This window comes from Perissodus microlepis, chromosome 5 (genome assembly GCF_051167445.1).
Source record: "Perissodus microlepis isolate ML-2025 ecotype Zambia chromosome 5, ASM5116744v1, whole genome shotgun sequence".
In the NCBI taxonomy this organism is placed as follows: domain Eukaryota; kingdom Metazoa; phylum Chordata; class Actinopteri; order Cichliformes; family Cichlidae; genus Perissodus; species Perissodus microlepis.
In genome coordinates this window covers 3,338,586-3,358,915 of record NC_140465.1, presented here as the reverse complement: position 1 = coordinate 3,358,915, position 20,330 = coordinate 3,338,586, and the positions used below count along the sequence as shown (strand labels likewise).

General features: G+C 40.7%; 2 protein-coding genes across 2 annotated transcripts in view; one reads left to right on the top strand and one right to left on the bottom strand.

The window, feature by feature from the left end:
• aldh1l1 (aldehyde dehydrogenase 1 family, member L1) overlaps positions 1-19,972 on the bottom strand; it is a 28,543-nt gene extending 8,571 nt beyond the window's left edge. The window contains exons 1-7 of the mRNA XM_084927406.1: positions 19,877-19,972; positions 18,407-18,552; positions 16,227-16,461; positions 15,975-16,140; positions 14,420-14,521; positions 13,065-13,154; positions 12,748-12,885 (exon numbers count right to left, since the gene is read on the bottom strand). Of these exons, the coding sequence (XP_084783532.1) occupies positions 12,748-12,885; positions 13,065-13,154; positions 14,420-14,521; positions 15,975-16,140; positions 16,227-16,461; positions 18,407-18,533 (858 nt within the window). The 5' untranslated portion in view covers positions 18,534-18,552; positions 19,877-19,972. The remainder of the gene's footprint in view (positions 1-12,747; positions 12,886-13,064; positions 13,155-14,419; positions 14,522-15,974; positions 16,141-16,226; positions 16,462-18,406; positions 18,553-19,876) is intronic.
• LOC146386392 (uncharacterized) lies at positions 1,185-12,260 on the top strand. The gene is made up of 2 exons (XM_084927408.1): positions 1,185-1,457; positions 9,752-12,260. The coding sequence occupies exons 1-2, from the start codon at positions 1,259-1,261 to the stop codon at positions 10,513-10,515; spliced, it is 963 nt and encodes a 320-aa protein (XP_084783534.1). The 5' UTR covers positions 1,185-1,258; the 3' UTR covers positions 10,516-12,260.
• Positions 19,973-20,330: the final 358 nt, after the last annotated feature.

Here is a 20,330-nt window from a genome sequence, read left to right as displayed (position 1 = left end):
ATTATCACTCACACACAGACACACACTCCTATTGTACTTTTTTTATATGCCCAAGCTCGTTGTCTAACTTTTAACACACTCCAGTGAATGCATCAGGGACAACTCAGGGTTTAATATATTGCTCAAGGACATGTTTATGCGAATAAATGAATGAGGCAAGTTGTATGAAGAACTTTGAGTGCTCAGGTAGAACAGAAAAGTGCTACACTATTACAATTGGTAGACAACCCACTCTAGTATCTGAGTCAGAGTCATATAGAAAAATAATGATCCTAAAAAATAGTCAGCATTATAACAGGGAATTTCAAGGCAAGTGACTGCAGTGTGTTCTGCAATTCAGACTAAGTAAATGGTAAATGGCCTGCATTTGTATAGCGCTTTATTCAGTCCCTAAGGACCCCAAAGCGCTTTACACTACATTCAGTCATTCACCCATTCACACACTGGCAATGGCAAGCTACATTGTAGCCACAGCTGCCCTGGGGCGCACTGACAGAGGCGAGGCTGCCGGACACTGGCGCCACCGGGCCCTCTGACCACCACCAGTAGGCAAACATGGGGTTAGTATCTTGCCCAAGGATATTTGCCTCCTGGCATGCAGCCAGGAGTGGCCATGATTAGTGGCTGACCTGCTCTGCCACCTGAGCTACAGCAAAGTCCAATGCTTCATCAGTGATCTATGCAATGGAATGCAGTTTTTTTTTTAAGTTAGCAACATTTTTATTGAAAGAAAAATAACAAAATTAAACAAGAACTCTGACTAAACAACTTATTTTCTGCCTAATTTACTTTTTTGTCAATTCCATGTTTTGAAAGTCCTCACAAAGGCCAAGTAACGAAACCCCAAGTTGCTCTTCAAAGCATCCACTGGAGTGTGAATGTTAGCTGGAAACTACTTAAGCAGAAAAATCAGAGATCCCAACACCAATTTTATTTTAGTGAGCAAATAAAAATGGTCAACTTTTCTATCAGTGAATGACTGAATTAATGAAGACAAATGAACGAGAATGAATGAGAATGAATGAGAGTTCAGCTCTAGACTAGCTGAACTCTAGTGCGTGCAGTCAGTTTTACCACTGACTAGTTTAATCCGAGCCTAAACGTGCCTAGAGAGCATTTTCATGCATGTTGACGGTACAGTGTCCTACAAAGTCCAGTGCTCTAGAGGGCGCTGTGACCCCTGTTACACACTGCATAGACGGTCACACATCCATAGGTAGCAAGCAGGGCGAGCTGAAAATAACGGAGAAGCCTTACAATGGCCACAGCTACCCTTCAGACATTTAACGTGTTCCTGACGGAAAGACTAACCGCAGCTGCGGTGGACATCTACGGATTCGTCGAGAAGACCCTGGTAGAGTACCAGGAGGAGGTGTACCGAGCCAAGCTGGAGAACCAGAGGCTGCAGCGGCTGCTGGACCTCGTCTACAAACCAGAGATAAGGCTGCACAGGGCAGGTATGTACCCCAGGTTACTTCAGCCAGTTAGCATCTTATTAATAACCCAATAAGTGACTCAGCGACGTCGGACAGAAAGTTACATTTATATTCACAGCATTTAGCTAGCAACATTAGCAAGCAGTGTTAGCCATATAGTAAAGGAGCGTTAAATTTCCGGTGAGCTTATTTCCAATGTCCTCAAATAAAACAGTACAGTAAGGATGCTGTTTATCGAAACATGAGTTCAAATGACAGTCAAACTGCGGCAGGTCGCACTTATCATATCAAAGAGGACTGTCGTTCATTGTGGTTACTCTGATCTCAGCGTGTGCGCGTTACTCATAGGACGCAACTTAAATCCTCCTTTTATAGTTCAGCGTACATGACCGCCGGAGACACTGCACCCTTTGAGCCAATCAGCCCGCGAGTTTAACACTTGTTCTTAACATTGTTTGGTGTAGTGAACACATCTGTATATAATTATAGATACGGACAAGCTGTTTTGAAGCTACGTACAGTATGTAATATGTCATATATATACACACATGTCATAAGCTGTTTTGTATTATTTATGAAAACGTCAGTCTTGTACAGGAGTGTCAGTTGTGCTCTGTACAGGAGTTCTAGTGTAACTGGTTTTCATGTTAACTGGTGAGTTTTCTTCATGTTGTCCAGATGTTGCATCTGCAGGTTCCCTTTACCACAACTAGTCTGCACTGCCCGACAGTGTGCCTTCAACTTTGATTAAATATTATAAATATCACCAAGTTCAGATATTTATGTGTGAATATTATCTTCAGATAACAATCCAAATTATTCTGATCAAAGGTAATTCTAATAAATTGGGGGGGGGGGGAAGCAGCACTCAGACAGGACTCGTACTTGTATGTTTCTGTTACATAAATCAAAAGCGATCTGACCACCGATCATTTTAACACACTTTGCAGGATGTGACATCATGGCATTGTTTTGTATAAACTCTCAACTCATACAAGCTGGTGAAAGCTTATGTTTGCCTTAAGAATCACTCCTAGTACGTCTATTACTCTCTTGTTTTTGGATGGATCCAGTAAGAAAGTGTCGGGATTATAATGTTGATACACTTGTAAACTAATTTAAGGAAACAATGTAAATATTTATTTTGTAAATGTTACAATAATGCCAGTGAACAAGTGCTGCAACGATTTATCGAGTATTTAGAATGATTCGATTGTTAAAAAAAATCTTGATACAAATTATTTGATTCGATGCTTCACTTAAGGAACGGCTCTGTAGCGCGCCATTGTCAGTGTCACCATGGAAACACGAACGCGAGCGTTTCACTCACATTAGCGGCTAAAAACAGACCTGCGATACAAACGTATTTAGGTGAAGCGTGTGGATTATAAATCTGACAACATTAAGCCCACTCAGGGGTCCAGTTTGAAACAAAAACACTGAGAACACAACAGCAGCAGTGATGATGACCCTGGCACCGTTAAACGTGGACCCCGAGCCTGTTTACACACCGCGAAGAGCAAAGCGGCGGAGCGGTTACCGAGACGGTGAGCTCGGGTTGAGTGATAGAAAACAGCGGCGCTGTTCCTGTGATCACCATTAAAACCTTTACTGGGAAAAAGCGAGCGAGTCCTTCATCAGAGCTCCTGGTTAACAAACTCAGACGTGAAGAGAAACACATTTTGTAGCTGCTCCATCCTTCATCGGTTGTTTTACACAGAGAGAAATCTGCAGTAAGCCTTCAGAAGTTGTATTAAAATATGCAGATGAACTGTGAACTCGGTGTGGTACATGTTTAATTATACAGCTTGTTGAATATGGCGTTATTTTTGTGCCACTATTCTGAGCGCACGTAAAAAAAAATTTGAGCGCACGTAAAAATATTTTTTGCAGGTGCAAGTGTTGCATTTTCAGGAGAAGTTTATTTTGAGTGAAGAAAAGCTAAATTTGAGTGAACAAAATTAATTGCTGTGTGCAAAAAATGTATTTAAGTGTTTGCTATTATCCATATATGGATAATAGCAAACACTGAAATACATTGTTTAATACACTGAAATACCAGAACATCCGAAAACATTAGAGCACTTTTTCAAATATGTGATGTCTTGATAAATCGAGCAGATATTTGAAGTTTACACAGCACCATTCTTGCATGAAAATATCTTAAAAGTTTATTTTGTGACCCAGAAAGAGTAATATTTCAAACTCCGACAATACTTACATATATGTGTAAAAAAATGTACGAGCTGTGATAACTGTGTCTGATAGAATGAAGAGTAGACTGATATATTAAATATTCCTTTATTGGGTGAGAAAATCATACCATGTCATAACTGCTTTAAGTCATACAGAATAGATATCAGAGCCTTAAACAGGCTGACTTCTGCTAAATGGGTCAAACTGGGCAGAAAGTATACAAACACATAACATCCTTATAGAATATGATGTAACACTATAGATCTACTTACCTCAGAATATATAAAGCATATAAACAATTACAGCAATATGATGCAACAAACACAGCAGTGCCACTAATCCAAAATACTCAAAGCTTCATAGAACTGAAACAAACATTTATTTTTAGCTCCATTCTGCTGCTGATACATACTTTAGGTTTCTGAATATTAAACTTGTTGCTGCCTTTCATAGTGTGTAACTTGAAGGCCCTGAGTACTTTCTCCCACACTGAAAACACTGGAATGATCAAATTATTTGAACATTACCTAATAAGACTGATTCAGGACAGACAATTAGTTATTCTAAACTTTCCTAGCAGTCCTTCACAAACAGGGAACAGTCTGTCTATTCTCTCCATCTGTCAGCTGCTGCTGGCTCTTCCTCCTCCTCTTCCTCACACACTGCTGAGTTTGTCCTGGTGGATCATCAGGGGTGCAAAGCCTCACAGATGATGTGCAGCAGTGGGTCCCTCAGTCTGTCCTCACTCTGGACACTTGCAGTCGTCACACATGGAAATCAAATGTGTGATAAGCTGCAGGATTCAAACACAAGTGTAACTTATAAATACATGTTCATACTTTTATTACACAATCAGAGAGAAAGAAACAGAGAGAGAGAGTGCAGGACAGACAGACAGGTGACAGTCTCAGGTGTACACACTGCTACAAAACAGCACAAGAGAAGGAGGATTTAGTGTTTGTGTTATTACGAGTGCTAAACAAGAAGAGTTCCCAGATGGTACAGTGGACACATGTGACTGCTGTGATTAAAGCATCTTTCTTTCAGCTTAACGAGTGAACCGTCAGCTCGTTCAAACGCACGTTAAAGTCCGTTTAGCTCGACACCACCGAACAGAGGCAGCAATATAACATAGCTAACATTAACAGTGCAGTGAATCCTGCTTGTGCCGTGATATTCAGGACTGCAAACCGAGCAGCATCACTGACTTTCAGCCTGTTGTGTTTGTGGATATATGACTGACTTTAATTATCCATGAAATCATCACATTCTCTGTAAGATTAAGGTCAACTATATATATATTTTGAAGTAGAGGCTTTAAAACCAAGTTAACGCTGAAAGTACAAACATTACTGATGTCACATAACTTTGCCGACATGTGGCCAACAGTAATGTTTTAATGTTCCTCATTATTAAACATTCGCACATAAATAAGTGACATCATATTCAGTACTTACTTTTGACAGCTCACTCTTCGGCTGCTCCGCTTCTGCCGTCTGCCGTATTTTGCCGCAAAATTATCCACACCCACCGCCGCGCTATGAATTGTGGGATATATGGGACCACGAAGCGTGCACCGGACCACGCTTGATATTTGGGGAAATCAACGGCGCATTTGGAGTATGCATTTGAAGTACACTTCGGATTGGAACAGCCGTCGTCGCGTGGCGGTGACGTAATCGCACTCAAAATGCGTACTTCAAGCGTGCGGTCTCTGAATTGGGACACAGCAATTCAGGGTCTGCACGCTTGAAGTACGCGCACTACGCGTACTACGTACGGTGCGTACTATAAGTACGAGAAGTGCGGAAGTGAGAGGCTTGTAAAATGGGACCGTCTAGCCTTCGTCGCGCTGTTCAGGTTGCCTAGCAACCATGATACTAACCGCGAGAAACGTTACATACAGCATTGTTTGACATAAATGAAGGAGAAAAAATGTTTTGTTGGTCATTCATTTTTGTCATGACATCACTTTGATTAGTTGAGTATCTGAGGCAGAGACCACGGGACTGTAAAACATGATTGTTGGGCTTCACTTCTGTACTGAACAGTCATTTCAAGATCAGTTAGTAAACAACAATTAGCTAATGTTGTTCATGAGACTAAAATCATCTCACTGTGGTAATGTAAATATAATATGGCCAGTATTATAGTATTGTCAGATTATTATGATATATATATATATATATATATATATATATATATATATATATATTAGGGGTGCAACGATACTCGTATCGATATTGAACCGTTCGATACAGTGCTTTCGGTTCGGTACGCATATGTATCGAACAATACAAAATTTTTAATTTATTTTATCAACTTTTCTTCTGACGATGCTGTCTGTGTTGAGCGCTCAGTGGATCTGCGCTCGACAGTGCAGCCTAGGCGGAGTAGTCGAACGCAGATTCACTGAGCGCAGGGCAAGCTAGCGAGACAGAAGCTCTCCTTGTAACATGGCAAATTGAACCTCCCCCACCCTCATTCAGATCTGGCGTTTGGAACTATTTTGGTTTTCATGTGACGTATGACCCTGAAGGTAAGCGCGTCATGGACTAAAGTAAAACAGTATGTTGGATGTGCCACGCAATGCTCAATTACATTGGTGGGAACTACTGCGTTAGCGCAGTTAGCTCGTTAACGTGTTGGCCGTCCAGCCCCACGCACGGGGCGATCCGTGGTAGCTCGTTAACGGAGATTTGCCGTGTTGTGGCGTTAACGTCATTTCAACGAGATTAACGCTGACAGCACTAGTGGGAACACAACGAATATGACTGCACATTTACTCCGACATCATCCCAGTGCAAAGACAAGTGGAAACAGACAAAAACAACAAGCACGCATGCTACAAACTTTACCCGAGTCATTTAGACAGCCGTTAGCACATGATTCTCCTTATGGGGACCTGATATGTTTAATATGCTGCTGAGAATATAGCCCAGAAGAAGCGTATAGTATAGCTTTTATTTTGGAAAGAGCCATTTCTCTGTAATAAACTCTCTTTTCCAAAGATGAGTGATTTCTCGATCAGAGAGATTTATTTTTTTATTACTTTGTTGTTTCAGCAACGTTAAATTTAAAAACTGTACTTTTGCGTTAAAATATATATTTATAATTTTAATAAATGACAAATTAAAAAGTCATGAACATTTTTTTGTATCGAAAAAATATCGAACCGTGACACCAAAGTATCGAACCGAACCGTGAATTTTGTGTATCGTTGCACCCCTAATATATATATGAGGCTCTGAAACAACGAACATCACTAATGTCACACAACTTTGCCGACATGTGGCCAACAGCAATGTTTTAATGTTCTTCGTTATTAAACATTCGCACATAAATAAGTGACGTCATATTCAGTACTTACTTTTGACAGTTCACTCTTCGGCCGCTCCCTTCTGCCGTATTTTGCGGCAAAATTATCCACACCCACCGCCGCGCTATGAATTGTGGAATATATGGGACCACGAAGCGTGCACCGGACCACGCTTGATATTTGGGGAAATCGACGGCGCATTTGGAGTACGCATCTGAAGTACACTTCGAATTGAGACAGCCGTCGTCGTGTGGCGGTGACGTAATCGCACTTAAAATGCGTACTTCAAGCGTGCAGACCCTGAATTGGGACACAGCCTCTGTGTTCCTCCGCCACAGCCTCGTTTGAGTTTTGGACTAAATGGATTCTGGGATATTGCATTTCGTCATTTCGAGCTGATTGGAGAACAAAACAGCCAATCAGATTTTTTTGCATCCAAGTCTGTGATTGGCTGGTTTTGTGGCACAAATATAACGGCGTACAGAAAGAGTTGAGCGCGCACGGGCAGAACTGTTGAGACTGCAAACAACACATTGCGAGCAAGCGCAAATGCAAAAACTGAGCGAGAGGGGCTGCTATTGTGTAGTGATGTGCGATACCACTGATTTCCTTTCCGATCCGATACCAGGTAATATTCAGGGTGGTATCGACGATACTGATCCGATACTTTGTACAAAAACATATTTTATTTATTGTATCTCAAATTATAGCGTCATAATGATTACAGGACAGCAGATTACTTGTTCTTATCACTTAATAATGCAGAATTCATCATATAGAAATAAAAAAACTGAAGTTGTGCGCTATTTGAACACCTTGCCTGCCTGCAGCACTAAAGGACTCCGTGAGAGACGTCTGTCTCGCCCTAGCAGCACCTGTCCCTGTCTACTCCTCCTCTTCAGTTCGCCTCAACATACGCTCGTCATATTCTGTGATATGATTTACTCTGAGGTGTTTGACAAATTTGTGGTGTTGCCACAACACCTCACTTTCTTGCCACATGTATGCAAACCACGTCTCGGCTGTTTGAGGATGTAAAATAAGTCCGCACATGACTCCAATTACGCTCAGCCATTGTTGTGAGTGCGCATGCTAAGGGGCCGCAACACATTTATAAAGCCCTATTTCGCACATGACTATGAAAGGCAGAAGAAGAAGTAGTTCCTTCCAATGTAGACAATCCGAATGAAATAGGTTCTTTCCACTGTGTTCCTGTTAATGATAAACTACAAATTTACCCTAAATTGCTAAAATATCGATATTTTAATGTGAGAATCGATTCTAGAACATAAATGACTGGTATCGGAGGGATCGATATTTCAGTATCGATCCGCACATCACTACCATTGTGTGTGTGTGTGTGTGGATAATAGCAAACACTGAAATACATTTTTTGCACGCAGCAATGAATTTTGTTCACTCAAATTTAGCTTTTCTTCGCTCAAAATAAATTTCTCCTCAATTTGCAATACTTGCACCTGCAATTTTTTTTTACATGTGCTCAAAAGTTTTATTGAATAGTGAATAGTGGCAGAAAAATAACACCATAGTTGAAGGCTCACGGCCGCCGTCTTAGTTTACATGGAACCGAACAGGGGTGTGTCTAAAGGGGGCGTGGGGTGCATATTTATTCCAAAGTTTTTGCAACATTTTTCAGATTGAAAGTGAAATAATCTAAAATATTTTGTTGAACTGCATTAATAATACTAATAGAAATTCTAAAAACAAAGGGGTTTTTTTTGTTTTTTGTTTTTCAAACAACCCAATACAAATATACATGGGCCAGTAAAACTCTGAGCCACTGACCTGAACATTGTTAAAGTGGACATCAAATTATGATTAATATTAATTAATGTCTACAGTATACCCATCTTGTTTTCAGCAGCTTAAAAACTTTGCATCAAAGCACAGGGCAAACTATAGTTATATATTTTATATAAGAAAATATTATTTTATTATAAATGTCATTGTAGGGTCTACCTTACAATCTACTGGAGTTGGCCACTCCTGAAATAGTTGAACAGTTCAGCCATGTTTCTCCACACTGGAGCTGTAGCTCAGGAGGTAGAGCATCATCTACTGATTGGAAGGTGATTCCTTGTCTGTATGCCACATATCCTTGGACAAGATATTAACCTTGCTCTCCGATGCATCCATCAGAGTAATAATGTGTAGAGACTCCGGGAGAGCAGAAAAGCACTATATAAGAATCAGTCAATTTATCACATTGTAGATTTGGAAAATTAGCATTCTTCATGAAGTTAGTGGGGTTTATGGAACAAACTTATCAGAACTGGTGTTTTGGTGCAGACTGGCCCATTTTTACCTGATAGACACGATGCAACCCAGTGTTTCCAGAGTAACTTTGGCTCTGGTTTGGTCTGTGTCATTCACTGTGTCAGAACACATGACATTTTGTCAGCCTGTTTTGTTTACTGTTAGCTTGCAGCTTTGTAGAAGTTCCTTAACCACTGTTCATTGACCTGTATATAGTTATCAGCATAAGGTCATGGTTGTGACTTATCACACAGGGCAGTTTGCAGTCTAAGCTGGTGGCTATTTCACTTCACTTAAAAAAAAAAAAAAAAAAAAAAAAAAAAAACTTACCAAAGACTTTTATTGTCTAAACTGAAGTCATAACATACTCCACACATGTGAGTATGTGCACTCTTCTAATAGCAAATGCTGTCCTTTACTTGAAGCTTGGACGCAGCTCATGACCAGTGTGAGGCCAATTGTAACGCTTAGATCTCAGCACAATACTTGAAGTGTAATGCTTTTCTCTCTCCTTTGTTTGCAGATGCCAAACAACAGCCTACTGAGGACATTCCACCTAAACAGCAAGAGTGGAGCTCGAGTGTGTGGCAGGATGAGCCGGGACCCTCCGAGGTTAAAGAGGAGCAGAGGGAGGAACTGTGGCTCAATGGAGGCGAGGAGCAACCAACGATGGAAGACAGCGATGACGGAGATGCCTTGACAAAAGAACTCATCAAAACAGTGCAGCAGTTAGAGGACTGCAGAGCAGCAGAGGAGAGCAGAGAGTTGACGCAAACATCTGCAGATGAACCAAACCTTCTGGAAGAGAAGACTAGCACCACCCTGTACCGCTGCCACATATGCAACTACATTTTCACCAAAAAGACTGTGCTAACGTGGCACCTCAAGACACATGAAAGCAAGCCACAGGAGAGCAAGAGCAACTTTGACTGCCACATCTGCGGCAAGCACATCCCCTGCCAGAGCAACCTGCAGAATCATATGAGAGTGCACACAGGAGAGAGACCCTACAGCTGCCATTACTGCGGCAAGTGTTTTAAGCTGAAAGGACACATGACAGAACACATAAGGACTCACACAGGGGAGAAACCTTTCAGCTGCCACATCTGTGACAAATCCTTCAACAGGGGTTCCACTCTGAGGAAGCACGTTCTAGCCAAACATAAAGAGGAGAGGCCGTACAAATGCGGGGACTGCGATGAGCTGTTTACAGAGCGGCTGCTGATGAAGAGGCATATGAGAAAGGTTCACGGCATTAACCTGTCCACAAGTCAGAGTCCCACCTGAGAGGCGTTAGAGCTGATGGCGCATGTAGTCGAAAATCTGAGTACAGAACTGAGCTTGATTTTTGAAATTTTCAACATGTACACAACAAAATCAGCAAAGCAGCCAGACTGCCATAAATGGGACTGAAACCAAACACTCATGCCAACTGCCAAATGTTGTCCGAAGATTGCAATAAGATAGTAAATATACTGAAATTGGCTTTAAATTTGAAATTGTGGGTTGTATACTTATATGCAGGTTGGATGGAAAATGAACTCTCATGTGTCTGCAGTAATTATTGGACTGGAGTCAAGAGACCATTAGTTTGACTACAAATTATGCACCAGTGTAGGGTGTGACAGTGGATCCAAAGACTTTATTCCGATACTTAATGGCATAATGGCAGCCAGGGCGATGTTGGTTAACCCGTAGAGGTCTCTGTGTCCATCCATGGATATGCTTCTCCAGACCACCACCAATGCAGTCATTCTGAACAATGTCACAAGCAGCGTAATGTTCTCCAGGGCTTCTCCAGACCCTTTCACGTCTGTCACATGTGCTCAGGGTGAACCTGCTCTCATATGGGAAAAGCATAGTCCCAGTGGTGTACCTGCCAGTTCTGGTATTCTATGGAAAATTCCAGTCACACTCCACAGCGTCGGGCAGTGAGCACAGGGCTCATGAAGTCTGTTGATGATTATTTGGTCAGAGACATTCACATGCTGGAGTCCATTTTGTGGCTCTGACAGTGCTCACAGACTGGTTCCATTGGGGGGGGGGGGGTCAGTGGTCTCCACCTGTAAAACCTGTTTTGGGGATTGTCTCATTGTTGCTCCTCTTGTGAACCTCTTGGTAATTTCAGCTGAAACTGATTAACAGCCCTTTCTGCTACTTAACTGACAACATCAATATCCCAGAGATTTCAGTGGCTTAATGTCACACTCTGATTACAAAGTGTTTTTTTAAGCAGCACTTTGTTGTTGTAACAAGACAAACCAGCAGCGGAGGAGCTAAAAGATTACTGATTTATAACAAAACAAAATGGGAACAAATAATAACAAAAAACAACATAAACGAAAAAGACAAAAATACTTTTTTCCATCTAACTTGCATACAAGTACATTTCCCCAAGTGCCTATGAAGTTATGATAGAGGGAACAGTTTATTACCGATCCCGGGTTTTTGCTGAGGTAAGCTAACTTCTTCCTGACTCGGACACTAAAAAGATACTGATTAAAAATGTACTTTTTAAAATATTCCCATTTAATTCAACCAAGCATTCTTAACTACTTTCAGTGCTGAGCAGGACTTTAAACACTGGAAAATACAGGTTTGGACAGTTCAGTAACCAGCACCTGTAGAGACTACATACAAAACACACGGAGATGGCCAGCTGAATATTCGCTTTTCATATGCACAATACTGTAGATACAGCTGGATGCTGGAGGACTGTTTTTCTACTGCTTTTCTGGTACTGTGGACTACTTACTAAACTCTACATTCCTGTTCTGTTCAGAGCCTCTAATAAACACTAACATATTTGGCAAACGCGAGTATTAAACAGATGTCTACAGTGACAAAGTTCAACCTGATCGAAAAATAGTTTTTAAATCTAAATTGCACCATAATATCAAATGATGCTGTACGTCATGTGTTACTGATGTTGCACTGTAAAATAGATTTATATACTGTATATATTTTGCCAAAGTTATTTCACGACGATCCTGTTATGTGAACATAAAAATATAAAGCTAAAAAAAGTCATATATCCAGTGTCACAGTGATCTCTTTGTTCCTTTGCTCTGTCAGGTTTTTCTAGCGTAAATGTTTCAAAATCTTCTCTCTGCAGTCGTGACATGAGTGTGGAGTTTTTGTCTGAGCATCCGTGAAAAGAAAGGATGCAGAATAACGAGCTGTGGGCTGCATTCCAAGACCAAATCACCTCATAGCTGAAGGACTGAATGTGATACTTCTGGTATTACTACACAAGTCAAGCCTAGTAGGAAGGTATTTGCTTTGTTCTGACAATTGTCGTCCCTGCCAGTGAAAAGCACCCGAATATCTGCAAGTGATGTTTTCACCACCGCAGTCAGGGTGGTCTTCAATTCATTCAGTAACAAGGTGTAGCTATATCGACACAGTGATGGGGCCATTGTATGTCTGAGTCAATCATTTCAGATATGTACAGCACTTATCTGTAATGTGAATTCTGGAACTCTAGAACAGTTTCCTGAGATTAATAATCTCACTTACAGTCTTGCCGTCATTGCCAAACAGCACCAGGCCAGATTTAGTGACGATACCCGGTTGGCTGGCTCCAGGGATTTCCAGGGGTTGACCATTAACTGCGGTCCCATTATCCACCAAAGAGGAGCCATAGAAAGTCACTTTCTACAGAGAGAGATGTAAAACGGGACTCAGTCCAAACGCAGTTGCTCATCATGTTTTGATTCTGCATGTCTGCGTGAGCCGTCGCTCTGATCAGGTTCAAATTCAGAAGTATTGTGTCTAAAATGTTTTATTTAGTCGGCTGTACAGGATACAGACAGAAAGCATTAAGAAGCTGTTACCTGTCCATCGACCTCGGCCCAGGCTCCCGGCACTTTGTCGTTTCCTCTGATCCAGTTGTGGAGAGCCTCAGCAGACTGGTTCCAGTCAATCTGTTAGAAATTCAAACAGTCATCACTGCCATTTCAAATCTAAATGCTTCACCACAGCGGCGCAGGAGGAGTGGGATGTCTGCTACTGAGCGTGTTGGTGGGTCGATTCCTCAGCCACTCCAGTCTGCCTGTCAAAGTACCCTAGGGTTGCACTGATGCATCCATGTGAGTGTGTGTACCAATGTAAGTACCAGTCTGTTTACCTTTTACATATTCTATCTACTGGATCCTTACACCACATGCCCTTCATGATGCAACCTCTTAAGGGATTTGCATGTCCTTCCTGTCTCAAACTGGGACTGTGTGTTAGGTAAAAGTGTAAATCACTACAATGTAGGTAACATCCAGAAACTGTACTTTGTTCCTTGTATTGCAGCAGCAAGAAAAAGCTCACATTTTCAAAGGCAAAGGTTTGAATTGAAATGTTTCCCTCCACATGTACAGTGAACTGCTGGTTCATTGTACATGTGACCTTGTGAGATGCAGCCATTGCCACTGCCTTGGGAGTCGGTCTGAGTCTGGGTAATCTGATCTGATATTTCTAAAAGTATGTAGGAGAATTTTTTTAAGTAACAATAACTGAGTTAAAGGTATTACCTGTAGATATCTGAGTTAAAAATTAACAAAAAACTATCAAGAGAATGAGAAGTAATAATCACAGTGACTTTATATCCAAAGTGTTTGCATGTAATACCAATTTGTACCACAGGATGGTAATCTAACCTTTATTTAACGACGCAAAAGAACGCTTTCTTATTTACAACTGTGGTTTTGGATAAGCCTCTTTACATCATGGTCAGTTGAAAGAATAGCAGCACACAGATTTATATGTGTATATATTCACAAAAGATAGAATCAGAAGACAGATAAAGATGGCAGCGCTGAGATGAAGGATGTTAATTCAAGTCAGACTTTGACAGAACAGGAGAGACTGCTCATTTAAATGATGGAATTAATTTCTGCAGTTTTCACAGCAAAGCATCACAAAAAGTCATTTCTGCATTTTGTAAAATGTGCTATAAACATATCAAGACCACATTATTATCAGCATAAGAAAAAAAACCCTTAATTTTAAGCTTAACTAAATATCCCATAAAATAAAATAATAACAATAATAATAATATAACTAATAATATTATAACTATAACTAAATAATATATAAGTAATGATATTTGTAAATCGACGAACGAACGAACAGCAGTGACCGACACTCTGCATGTTTATGTCTGTAGATGTAATGTGGCGTAGCTACACTTGTGTTTTACCTTGGCATTGTCCTTTTTTTGGATGCACTCATACGTGGCTCCCTCCGCTGGCTGTGTGATCTTCGGGGCCTTCCCCTCTGCAATCAGCCTCACAGCTTCCACCTGGAACCAGAAAAATGCAGTTCAAGCTGCGCTATCTTAAATTGCATGAGCTATCTTTCTGAACTTTGTCATCACAGTATTTATGATGTTGGGAAACTCGCAGCAGGCAAATCACAGGACACAGGCAGAATGATCAGTCACATAAAACACAGATAACTAACTCTATAAATATAATAAAACAAACTTCATTTCTGTTACAGGTTGTTTTTTCCAGCACTTCAAGGCGATCTTTAGCTTACCTTTAGCATAGCAAACTGTATTAACTTCACACCATTGCAAGAGAAAGCAATATGACTAGACTGATTCAAAAAGCATGTCCTGCAGCTACAGCATAATAATGATTTCACATTTAAATAAAAAACAGCTTTATGATCACCAGTTCATTTCATAACCAAGGAACTGACAGGATGGTGACTGTGGTCAAGATACACACTATATAAAAGATGAACATAGCCACCATGATGTCACCTATTGTTCAGTGAAGTCTGATTATGAAAACAAGCGCCATCAACCCCAAAAGGTCATGGCAGATGACGCTCCTCCTGGTTCTGCTGGAGGGTTCGTCCTGTTAAAAGGAAGTTTTTCTTCCCACTGTTGCAGATTGTTTGCCAATAGGGGGTAGTCTCCTTGGTTTTCTCTCTATTATTGTAGTGTTTTTACTTTATAATGTAATAAAAAGACCTTAAGGTGACTGTTATTGTAATTTGGTGCTATCTAAAAAACTGAATTCAATAAAATTTGTCTAAATTCTTTTTATGCTGTAGAGCAGGGGTGTCAAACACAAGGCCCGGGTATCAGAATCAGTCCTGCAAACACTCCAATCTGGCCTCCTGAACGGCTTTGGAAAATATGACAGACATATATACGATTTGCACTTTTCCTGTGTGGGCCTTGATGTAAAATGAGTTTCACATCCCTGTTCTGGAGCGACAGACCCAAGGGCCGATAACCTATAGATTTATGTTTTTTACAACCATGGAGTTTCCAAAGTACTGGCCATTAAAAAGAATGAGGGACAATGAATTTTTGCATCGGCATCACCTTTCAGATCAGGAAGTACATACACGAAATATGTCTTATGATGATGCACTAGTCATTATTTTGCATGGACAGTGTTGCATTAATGCTTTTACTTATATTTAAAACACAGGATAGCAGTGCCTCTGTGGCAGAATTAAGTATTACAAAATCTCTAATGCTAACATGAGCCACCAGGGACCAGGTAGCTATTAAGAGGTAAAATAAAAGCATGTTAAGATATAAGTGTGAGGATGAGGATCAAAACAAAGTTGTTTGGGAGAATGCATCCTATCATCTTTGTGGTAGAAGGCCTTGGTGAAGTGTTGCAGTCACATTAAACACAGCTAACACACATTATATTGCACACCTTCCAATGTATGAAATTTGTTTACAATAAAAGTGTCTTTGTACCACACTTTCTTTCTTTACTTACTGTGCCTTTTACTCCCTCTGGGAAGAGAAATCTCTTGTAGATGGTGTTGACAGTGTCATTGGGTTCAACATCACACTCTCTCTGCAGCAGGATGGGACCAGTATCCAGTCCGTCATCAGCCCAGAACACTGTAAACCCGCCCTTTTTGTCACCGTGAATCAGTGTCCTGTGAAGACCGATACAGGAAGTGAAATAAAACAGCTGTCACTGTGTCTTGCTTCTCTTCAACTTGATCTCATGAACATCACTTACCAGTTGATAGCAGAGGCTCCCCTGTGGCGAGGCAGTAGGGATGGGTGGTAGATGATGGAGCCATGTCTTGGGTGGTCAATAACCTCCATAGGAATGAACTGGGAGCAGAAGGGCAGGACGTTGAGCTCCGCACCTGTAGCCTTGTATTGAGTCACCACCTCCTGAATAGCCTGGCCCTTCAGTCGCCAGCGGGGGAACTTAAAGACAGGCACGCCATCCTTCTCCGCTTCTGTGGCTGATAAATGATAAAATAACACAATAAATGAGAAAAGCTGCACATCCTGCAACAGTTCTGTTTTCTTTTTCATGTACTGCAGTTATGTCTGTATTTCTATAAATACAGACATCATATCTATCTATCTATATATATATATATATATATATATATAAAAATTCTGACATGTAGAACTACCCCCTGTGGTGACACTGTGTGAAAAAGGGAGCAGCCAAAAATAACATCTCGTTATCTCTTATAGGATGTCAAATTTTACAAGTCAGAATTTTCCCATTTGCTAAGGCTTTACATGTTTACATGGGTCGGCTTCCAAAAGCAAGCATACAGGAAAATGCCAGAGTAAAGGAGCACAGAGAAGAGTCGGGAATTTACAGGTGTATATTATATAAATACACTGGACTCATACAGCGCTTTGCTACTTGAACACTTTAGACAATATGCCTCATTTACCCATTCATTCAAGTACTCTGGGCTTAAGTGCATTCTATCTAACATTCACACTGCAGTGAAAACATTGGAGAGCAATTTGCAATTCAGTATCGTACCCAAGGATACTTTGGCGTGCAGTTTTGAGAAACCAGGTTCCCTCCTCAGCTACAGCCATCCCAAAATGTAAACAGCCCGCTGGCTGGACTAAAACTTGTGTGTTTTTGTGACATTGTTCAAATAGTGGAAATCTGATAGGCTATCAACATAGAGTTCAAATAGCAGAATATGGCTTCAATCCATCGACCTCTGGATTATGGGCCCAGCATGCGGTGGTAACTTTCTGTATTACATTGTATATAACGTGTATTCTGTCTGTGTCGTTATTAAGGATCTGGAATTATAACCCACACAAAGCAAGAGGTGAAAAATATAAAAAATAAAATAAAAATAAAATTGCTATGTCGCATGTCATAACAATTTCTATAGGGATGGGGTTTTGTGGGAATGACAGTGTAAGAGAAATTGCAGAGAGGCATGTAAAACTCTGCACTCTGGCCCCAACTCTGGATAGTCACATTTTGGGGGGGGGTCATAAATTTGGCCAGATTTGTAGAAATGAGAGCTGCTCCATCCAAAGTGGGATGGGCAATGTCCCAACAAGATCAGATTTTCCCCAGAAAGTTTCCCAATGATCTATTAAAGTCCATTCCTTTTTGGGGAACTAATCAGACAGCCAGTTAGGGAGTGGCTGTTTTGTTAAGTGTTGCCTGTGGATGACTGCACAACCTCACCTGAAATAGTGACCTCACCTGATAATTTCTCAAGATACTAAACTATGTTTGTGTTGTTCTTGTTTTGTTTTTCTAATGGAATAATCTGACAAACAATGTGGCCTTCTGTGTGGTAAAAACTTTCCAAGAAATTTGTGCTTCAGTTTTGGTAAGTGGATTTCTAGTATATTTTACTTAGCATTAATTAGCAGATGTCTATGACAGTCCTTTATTTCTGCACAGACTGTATTAACACCTGGACAATATCTGATCATGACACGATTCTGAGCACTTCCAAATGTGGGCTAGTGGTTATGTTTCTGTTTTTATTATAGTGTACAGCATGTATAGTCATTTGTAAGCAAACCTTACTGGTGTGTATATGTAGTCAAGCAAAGTCTAATTCATTTCCAGTTGTTCCTTATTCTTCTGCAGTGATGTAAATCAGTTACAGATATTTTACTGCTCTGATATGAAAATGCATTCATTTGATACTTTCACCGATAAAGAAAACACAACACACTGCAATGGACAATGCAAGTTTGATGACCGAGCCGCAGAGATAAAACCAGTGGCCCAATTTGAAGTCATAGTTTCATTTGACACCATCATCTGTTTATTCCTAGCAGATGTGCCAAAAAATGCTTGCTTGGAAAGTTACTTTCAGCATTGCTTTGGTGACAGGAGAAAGGCAGTATTCCCATTAATATTCCCATTAAAATGGTGTTGACGTTGTGAGTTCTTACCCAGTGGATCTGCCTTGCCATCCTTGTCAGGGATTGTGAAGACTCCTACAATGGTGTGCCCATCCTTCCTTAGCTCCTTGTACACTTCCTGGCCAAACAGACTCTGACCAATCACTGCAATCCTCATCCTCACGCCTTTATGTGTTCTTGAGTGGCAGACGTGCATGCAGAAAAATGAAATTGAATGGGATTTTCACATTATTCATTGCATTAGAGATGGACTGAACAGATTCCTATTAAACAAACATTTTTGCCATCATACAACAGCAGTTTTGAGTAGACCATTTAATGTTAGAATTTCAGTCATGTTTTTTTCTTTTGTTTTACTTATTAGGAAGGTGCTGATTTGTTCATAGTCAATTTCTACCCTTCAGTTTGTCCCTCTGTGAACCTGTTTGCATACAGCGAGGTGCATTGTTTTATTTAACCTCCTCTTGGTGAAATAAATAGGATGGCCAAAATAATGGAAACACTTTTCAATATGATGTAGAATGGTTCAACAGCATGATAAACTAAAGCCTCTACAGAAACCAGAAGCATTATTTCTAACCACCACTGCTTCATCATGCAGCTGCTGGATTTTACACACACATTAAAACACACCACTCCTGTTTTGGCTTACTTACACTTTCTCAGTCCCTCTCAGTTATAAACCAAAGGCTCTAGAACAGTCTATCCCACATAAAGTCCAGTGCAGCAATTTGTGATTTTCATAATGTTTTTGCATTTCTCACATAGTCTTATGCAATTTCTAGATATCGTAACTATCTGTTTTGTATAGTTTGCTATATTAAGTGACTAAAAGTACTATGAAGAACACCCTGATGGCTTTTAATATGCTCTATAAATAAAAATGACTTCACTGCTTTAGTCTTAGCTGTTGTTGTACTGTCTGTACTTGTTGTACTGTCAGCTGAGTGCATGTTACACATTAGTATCGTTACCTATTTTCTGTGACATCTAAAAAGTATTGCACACACAAGAAATGTCAATGAATCCAAAGTTGTAGTAACTTTATAACTGGATTCCTATCAGTAACTATTACAGGCAGCCTAGTTTGTCCGTGTTTGTGTTCATATATAGACTTGTGTCAGTGCAACTCGATCATTACGCTGCACAGTATTGTACAACTCAGTAATCACTATGACAGTTTATTGACTTTGAGCTGAAAGGGCGGGGCATGGAGGATTGCCTCGGGTGTTGACCAATCAAATGCGCAGAAGAGTTGAACACTTGCGAGACAACTTCAGACAGCTGAAGTGAAGAGCACACTTGCGTTCATCAGAATAAACAGAGTGCTGTGCAGACTGTTACAGTACGTGCAATCAAACTGCAGCTCTCAGCAGCGTCTGTACTACTTTATTATTACACAGTTTTTAACATGCGTGTGAGTGGCGAGAGGCCAATCAGCTGAGTGCACTCTGAGTCTGAAGAGTCTGAAAAACTAAGAGTAAATCCTGCTTCACTTACCGCTGCCTGCAGACCCAGCGCTTCTCTGCTTGCGTGAAAGAGCGACCGAAGGCAAAGCGTCGCTTTTAATTACCTCCCTTCACTCTCCAGCGACCCATTTACATAACATGCACACACAGCAGAGTGATTGGACAGGGGCTGATAATGAGGTTGCGGGGCAGCCAATCAGCTGCCGCTTTCTGTGACGGGACCCTATTCACAAACTATGACAGACCAGCACACACTTCAATTATAACGCAAGTGTTTGGCCTGCAGCTGAGCACTGAGGTAACTTCAGTTTTGTAAAGCTCCAAAAGTGTCCACAGGAGAAATGCCTTAAACTCGTTTAGCTTGCTTTGGTTGTTTAGAAACCTCCAGTCTCTCAAAACATTTCTGTGTATTTAAATCAACATATCAGCCAATCAGTCCAGCAACTATAAATACATGCAGCATAACCACCAACCTGACGTGTATA

Coding starts and splice junctions, on each gene's coding strand:
- LOC146386392 (XM_084927408.1), top strand. CDS start 1,259: ATGGCCACAGCTACCCTTCAGACATTTAACGTGTTCCTGACGGAAAGA. Junction 1,458..9,751: donor GATAAGGCTGCACAGGGCAG/GTATGTACCCCA, acceptor CTTTGTTTGCAG/ATGCCAAACAACAGCCTACT.